At 40.2% G+C, this 7,924-nt stretch overlaps 1 protein-coding gene across 1 annotated transcript; it reads right to left on the bottom strand.

The window, feature by feature from the left end:
- Window positions 1-3,348: 3,348 nt before the first annotated feature.
- LOC111524679 (olfactory receptor 56A1) lies at window positions 3,349-4,170 on the bottom strand. The gene is given in 5 exon segments (XM_023189910.1): window positions 3,349-3,521; window positions 3,524-4,025; window positions 4,027-4,082; window positions 4,085-4,142; window positions 4,144-4,170. Coding segments are annotated over 5 exon segments (816 nt in total).
- Window positions 4,171-7,924: the final 3,754 nt, after the last annotated feature.

Raw genomic sequence — 7,924 nt, 5'->3', positions numbered from 1 at the left:
CCCTTTCCATTTCTTCCTTGATAGAAGATATCTAATTTATTTCAGATATCTAACCCTTCATGAAGTTCTCTCACATGCATGTGCTGATCAGTACATTGCTGAACACTCAAGGGGGAATTTTTATAAATCTTTGGGATTCTCTTTCGATGTAGTTTTCTCTTCCTCAATACTGTGCCTTGTGAACTCTAGCTTCCTTGGACTCCCTTCCCCTTCTCCTCGACACAGAAAGATTGCCAGGCTGCAGCTGAGTTTGCCCTCCCTTTGACATAACCTGGAATCTCTCCCTGATAATTGGAACAATCACTTTCCAGTAAATAAGACTCACCTTTTTTGTTTCCTATCTCTTGGGGATCACTGTCCTCCATTGCCTGATGTCCCATGCCTTCAGAACCATTATTTCACATATTTTGTTTAGCTTTCCAGTTATTTCAAGTGACAGGGTAATCTAGTTCCTGTTACTTCATATTAACCAGCTAAAGTCCCTCTTGAGTATATAAAATCATGCTATACCAGCAGATCAAAGCACAATCTAACTCTTTTCTCCTCACTGGGTTCATGGTTGGATTTGTGGCTGCATAAGCCTCATCCTTCTCCACAGTCAAGAGAGATCAGGCCAGGCACGGTGGCTCATGCCTGTAATCCCAACACTTCAGGAGGTCGAGGTGGGTGGACCACCTGAGGTTGGGAGTTCTAGACCAGCCTGCCAACATGGTGAAACCCCATCTCTACTAAAACTACAAAAATTAGCCAGTCATGGTGGCATATGCCTGTAATCTTAGCTACTTTGGAGGCTGAGTCAGGAGAATCTCTTGAACCCAGGAGGCAGAGGTTATGGTGGGCTGAGATCCAGCCGTTGCATTCCAGCCTGGGCAACAAGAGTGAAACTCTGTCTAAAAAAATAAAATAAAATAGAGTTCTATTTCACAGCTGAAGCTTTCATACCTTAGAAGGACTATGCATCACAATGAAAGAAAATATACGTCTGTAGGAACCTGAGGTCCGAATGATTTGGGGACTCCAAAATGTATCTAAAATATGTCATGAAAATAAATTTTAGGATAAGAAAAGGGCAGCAGCATCCAGAAGTGGAAAATCAAGTGAAATTCAACTAATGCAGGACCTTCAGGATTAAGAATTGCATTTGAATGTTTTTAATTTGAAAGTCTACCCAAACTTTCTTTCTTGTGTGTGCAAACAGATGTGTGACCAGAATTAACGAGACTGTCTTAGGGAAGACCATGTAACTATAAACCTTTTCTCATGAAGCTAAGCAAGCACAACCTCCAGGTCAAAATTCCATAGAGTGAAAGCAAGGGCTAGCAAGGGTGACTGTCTCCTTGCTGGGCTTATGGTTGGATTTGTGGCTGCATAAGCATCATCCATCTCCACAGTTAGCAGAGATCTGTTTCCCAACTGAAGCTTTAGTTCATCTAATATTTGCAATTTGACATTCAAAAGATATTTCACAGGACAAAGAAGATCATATTTGATGAAAACAAGAGATTAAATTTTAGTGGCCCTTACTTTCACCCGATGGAATTTTGCAAATAAGAATTATCTCTCACTTTGTTTGGTTCTGGAGAGCCCAATCTCTGTCTTAGCATGTAAAAAAGGGAAGCTTGTGCCAATTTTCTTGAATAACCAAAGAGTGAAGCTGACAAAACCCACAAAAGTGTAGCATACAAACTTGAAAATGTAATTACCTCTCTCTTCCTCTCCTCTACTCCACACATCCAATTGATAACCAAGTTCTGCTCCTTCTTTAAATAAATTTCTTTAAAATACTTTATAACCACTTTTTCATTCCTTTCACAATTAAAGGAATCAACCCTGCTTTCCACCATTCACCAAGATATTGTTATACTCTAATGCCATATAGCACATATCTATTTATTCCATATTTGCAATTTACAATTCAAAAGATATTTGATAGGACAAAGAACATTATATTTGATGAAAACAAGGATTTAGTACCCTCTACATTTCTTTCATTTTTTTGCTTTCCTTCTATCTTTCTTTCTTTCTTTTTTTTTTTCAGATGGATTCTTGCTCTGTCACACAGGCTGGAGTGCAGTGGTGCTATCTCAGCTCATTGCAACATCCACCTCCTGGGTTCAAGTGATTCTCCTGCCTCAGCTTCCTAAGTAGTTGGGACTACAAGTGCACACCAATACACCCAGCTAATTTTTGTATTTTTAGTAGAAACGGGGTTTTACCATGTTGGCCAGTCTTGTCTCGAACTCCTACCTCAGCTTCCCAAAGTGCTAGGATTACAGGCATGATCCACCATGCCTGGCTTACGTTTCAGATGCTTTTAATTTAATAATTTTTGGGATCTACTCACCAGAACCACTGTTTTAGGACCTCTTAATACAGCGGCCCTTGCTTTCAGCCTATGGAATTTTGCAAATAAGCATTATCTCTGACCTTTGGGTAAGGTTCTTAAATGAGCCTGAACCTCAATTCTCTATTACTCATGTAAATAATGACAGTGTTGCCTACCATCTACAATAGTATGTTGTTTCTTCACCCATTTTCTGGATGTCAGATTATGACATCCAGAAGTTTAACAATATGTCATACATACATTCCCCACATTCCAGGTTCTTGAGCATATGTGGTGTGGTTTTGAGTACACAGAAAGCCCCCAAATCACCACAGTTTGACCACTTCCCACACTGCTGGTCTTCTCATTCCTACCTCTGCCAGCTGGATCCTTAGCGTCCTGGTCTTGTCATAAAGAATTTCAAGCTTCGTGAGGTTTCCACTGGGCATAAACTGGTACTATGATTAATATATTTTGGTGACAGAAGCCTGAGCAGTCAGAAAAAGATTGTGGCAACATCTCTGGTGTCTGCTCCTCTGTTTGGTTCTTTTTGACTCTGAAGGTGGAGAGTGATTAGAGAAGACCTAGTGACAGCAACAAATTCATAAATATGATGCAGAGATCCTGACCTACAGAGCAAAGACAGAGCTTCAATGATATCTGAGGAATTGATGCTCTACCACTCATCAGATGTGACCTGTGTCAGTATTTCTCCCTAAATTTGTGTTTTCTAATATATTAAGTGGAATAACAATCCTACTCTGTAGAATTTTCGTGAGGATGAGATTATTCAAATATGTAAATATCTAAACACAAAGTTAAATCTTTACAAATGTTAGTTACATGAGCTAGGCAAATGAATTTATGTCAGGTACTAAGGAGCCCTCACTAATGCCTGATATTGGAGAGAGAGAAATGAGTAGGAAATACTCAGTATTTAAGCATTAGTTTATTGTCTGGAATCATACTTCCTGAAATAGAAACAGTAATAGGTGTTTCTATAGAGAGTCCCTTCCGTGTTTTCAAAGACCCCTCTGCAGCAACTTTTAAAATTCCTGCTTTGACTTTTTAGTTTGAAACCCATATACAATAGAGTTTAATGCAGGAGGACTAAAGGGATGAAGGACATTAAACAGGATTAGGATGTCCATGGGGACCTTCTTTCTGGCCACATTTGTCAACACCAAAACCAGCAGGTGCTGAAGAAGAGGATGAGGATAAAATGGGAGCCACATGTCCTCAGGGCCTTCACTGCCACCCCCTCTGCTTTGAATCTAAGCACAGCTCTTAGAATGAAGGTGTAGGAGAGGAAGATGAGAATGAAATCGAAGCCCAGCAAGGTCCAACCAGTCACAAATTGCTAGATTCTGTTAAGGGTGAAATTATCACAGAAGAGCCTGGACACAGACAGAATGGAACAGATGCAGTTCTCAATGACATTTTTCCCACAGTAATGGAGCTGGGCAGAGAGAATGGGAACAGGTGAAAGCAACAAAGCATTCTGCACCATGGGGAGGAAACTGTTCATCATGGACATCTGAAGGAAGCAGGCAGGGAAGCTGACCAACCTAAGATCAAACCAGAAGATGGCCAGGACCTTGGGGATGACGGTAAGGCAGAGCACGATGAGGAGGGAGAGAAGGCTGAGCAGGTAATACAGGGGCTGGTGCAGAGAGGCCTCCAGCTGGATGGTGATCAGGGAGGGTGGTGTTGGCCCCCATGGCCAGGAGGAAGAGAAGGCTGAGGGGCAGGGACACCAGTGCTGCCAACTCTGGAAGTTGGGAAAGCAGATGAGGAGGAATTCAGAGACTGGGGCAAGTGGAGTTGTTGCTGGATGATGTCATTAAATAAATTCTCAGTTGAGAAAATTTCACCTGGATTTTTGTAGGATAAGACACATGAATTAGGTCAATGGAAAACAAAGTTGCCAAAATATTTACTAACACTTTCACATCCAAAAAAATTGATGAGATACTGATGGGAGATATAGATGAGAAATGGAAAAATTTATGATATATTCCCAATCCTATTATAAAGTAGAAGAAAATAAAATTAAACACTGATTAAATATAAAAGAGGATCACCCAAACCCCTGTCATTCTGAGTTCCTGTACTGCTGACACAACTCATCCTGGACATACTTAATCCAAGCCTGCACAAGTGCAATTCAACTTTCCTATAGAAAGTTAGGCTCAAAGGCAGGTTGTTCTCATTAAAATGTGTAACTGCCAACTTCAAATGAGTACTTAATATACATATCACATATTAATCACAATAATCTTGTCTGGTTAATTCATTCCTCAACATATTTCAAGCAATTTTTGAAATTTTCAAAGTTCTTTTCAAATACAAAATCTCCTCCTCTCTCAGATAACCTCTCTAACCACTTCATAAAGATAGCAGAAACATCAGATGCAAGTCCTCTACTTCCCAAAATAGATTCATAAACCCATCAATATCTACATCCTTGATCTCTTCATTGCATCAGTAGAATCAAGGATCTATCTCTCCCCCAAACAGCAATCCTTGACCTCACATTTGGATGCTATCTACCTTGACCGTAGGAACCTTGACTTACAAATCATCCTGCCCATTCCCTATGTATTCAATTTCTCCTAAATCCTTCCCATAAATGTTCAAAATTTCTGAGTCTTTCATACCCTAATTATTTTCTTTATCTGTCTCCAATCTCCATTTAGTGTAAACATCATGATTTTATTTTGGGGGCAAATATACTCAATCTCTTTCTTCTTCTTCTTTCACACCCAAACTTAAGGGTCCAAAAGAGGCAAAGGACATCTAAAAGGGGACAAGTGGCTGTTGGCTTCAGTAGTCCAATTGAGAAGTGATCAGTGAGTGAATAAATGGCTCTGAGATGGCTCTGAGAATGAGGGAAAGGGGCATATCTTAGAGGTATAAAAATGACAGACAGCGATTAAACTGGCTACTTGTATAGAAGAAGAGAGGGTAGGATTCTAAAACTGCACTGTCCAATCTGACTTAAATGACTAAGTAAATTTCACAAGACAAAAAAATAGGCTTTGAAAAGATTTGATGTATGTTGCAGAGGTAGAAATCATGGAACCAATTTTCATATGTTCAGCTTATTGGGTCTATAAACTATCAAAATATATATGACATTAAATATTGTAGAAAGTAGTTTGATTTCATGTGAAAGCTCAAAGAGAGAATTGGAAATCATCAGCACATCGTGTATAGTTCAAACTATAGAACTGAATAAATTAGTTAAGGGAAAAATGTAAATTTAAAGTAAAGCATGATAATGAAATTCTAAGAAACACCTACCCTTAATCTTAGGACCAGAAGAGGTAAAGAGATTGCAAGGAAACCTAAAAGGAATGAACAGAGACATAATTGAAAATCAAATGGAGTGGACAGACATGCTCACATAAAGAATTTCAGCAATGTGAGAAAGAGATTATCCATTGCATCTGGCAATTAGGTAATCATTGGTGATCCTAGCAAACAATTTCATGTGAAGAAAGAAATAGAATGCGGGAGGACAAGGAGACAGCAGGCCAGGAGTGGACAAACACAGGGAGGACTGATTGCCTTGTCAGAGATTCTTCACTTCAGCAGACAGCTTGACACAAAGGGAAAACTGAATGCACAGGTAGAAGTGCCTATGTTAAAAAGAGGATTGTGTTGATATTTTTTTAAATAAAAGAAATTTGAATTTATTTACGGAGATAAAGACTATAGAAAGAAAAATGTAAATGATAAAAAGAAAGATAATTAAAGGACCAGTCCTTGGGGAAACAGCTACTATTACTTTTTAATATAGCATAAAACACGTCTCTCTCCTTGTCTCTTTCCCCAATCCACTATAAAATCACTAAAGTACATGTGATATATTTTCCATCTTTTTATCCCACGCTGTGTTTACAGTATCTAGCACTCAATAATTTTTTCTTTCTTTTTTTTTTTTTTTTTTTTTGAAATAAACTCTTACTCTGTCACCCATGCTAAAGTGCAGTGACATGATCTTGGCTCACTGCAACCTCCGCCTCCCAGGTTCAAGCAATTCTCCTGCCTCAGCCTACCAAGTAGCTAGAATTACAGGTGCATGCCACCATGCCTGGCTAATTTTTGTATTTTTAGTAGAGATAGAGTTTTACCATGTTGACCAGGCTGGTCTCAAACTCCTAACCTCAAGTGATCTGCCCACCTCAGCTCCTCAAATTGCTGGGGATTACAGGAGTGAGCCATCATGCCCAGTCAATAAATTCTTAATAAGTGCTAGTGAGATAAATATTTCAAGTTTAGAATTTTGGGTTTTCCAAGTCTCTCATATCTTAATTATTTTCTTTATCAATCCCACATCCCCATTTAGTATAAAGACTATGATTTTATTTGGTGGTGGGGAGGAATATACTAAATATCTCTCTTCTTCCTCTTTCACACCCAAACTTAAGGGACCAAAAGAGGGAAAGGACATCTAAAAGGGAACAAGTGACTGTGGTTTTGATTCAAAAAAAGATTCAAATAATTCAAAAAAGAAAAAATTAACATGAAAACATTAACCAAAGTAACCAAGGGAACTAATGGAGGAATTGAGGCAAACCACAGAAAGGAACTCAATATATGAATAAGAGCTGAGCAAGCTGCGAGCCAGAGGTAGGGATAGCAATGACACAAAGTTCTCGTGGAAGCTTGAGGAGCTTAAGTAAATCATTCCATTTAAGGTCCCTGTGGTCCCAAAAGCCCAAATCTTGGTGAAAGGGATATCCTTGATTCAGTCCTCTGACCTACTGGGTATTTTTTTCTGTATACGTACAGCACCACCAAACTACCTTCTTTATGAAAAAGAATACCTTAGATATCTTGCAATCCTTCACTGCAGACAATATCCCCTCACCCTGCAATATCATTATTTCTCACCATCTGTTCATTCTCTTTTCTTTAGTCCAAAGATCTGAAAGATCCTTTCCTTAACTTGTTCTTTTTCCAGTCTCTTATGTATAGTCCCCATCTATGATTGTGCTTTACAATTCCCAGACTCTGATCCATCCTTTTCAAGTCCTCATTCCTTCCTCACATAGAGGAGAATTATTCTAGTTAAGCTCATCCTCTGCTACATAGATTTTATTAAGAAGATCACACGGGGGGGCGGAGCAAGATGGCCGAATAGGAACAGCTTCAGTCTCCATCTCCCAGCGCGAGCGACACAGAAGACCGGCGATTTCTGCATTTTCAACTGAGGTACTGGGGTCATTTCACACGGGAGTGCCAGACAATCGGTGCTGGTCAGCTGCTGCAGCCCGACCAGCGAGAGCTGAAGCAGGGCGAGGCATTGCCTCACCTGGGAAATGCGAGGGGGAAGGGAGTCCCTTTTCCTAGCCAGGGGAACTGAGGCACACAACACCTGGAAAATCGGGTAACTCCCACGCCAATACTGCGCTGTAACACCGGCACACCGGAGATTATATCCCACACCTGGCCGGGAGGGTCCCACGCCCACGGAGCCTCTCTCCTTGCTAACAAAGCAGTCTGCGGCAATCTAACCGCAAGGCAGCAGCGAGGCTGGGGGAGGGGCGCCCGCCATCGCTGAGGCTTAAGTAGGTAAATAAAGCCGCT

The sequence above is a fragment of the Piliocolobus tephrosceles genome, chromosome 13 (genome assembly GCF_002776525.5).
Source record: "Piliocolobus tephrosceles isolate RC106 chromosome 13, ASM277652v3, whole genome shotgun sequence".
Taxonomy (NCBI): Eukaryota; Metazoa; Chordata; class Mammalia; order Primates; family Cercopithecidae; genus Piliocolobus; species Piliocolobus tephrosceles.
Note: the sequence above shows the minus strand (reverse complement) of the source record. Positions and strands in the feature narration are given on the sequence as shown.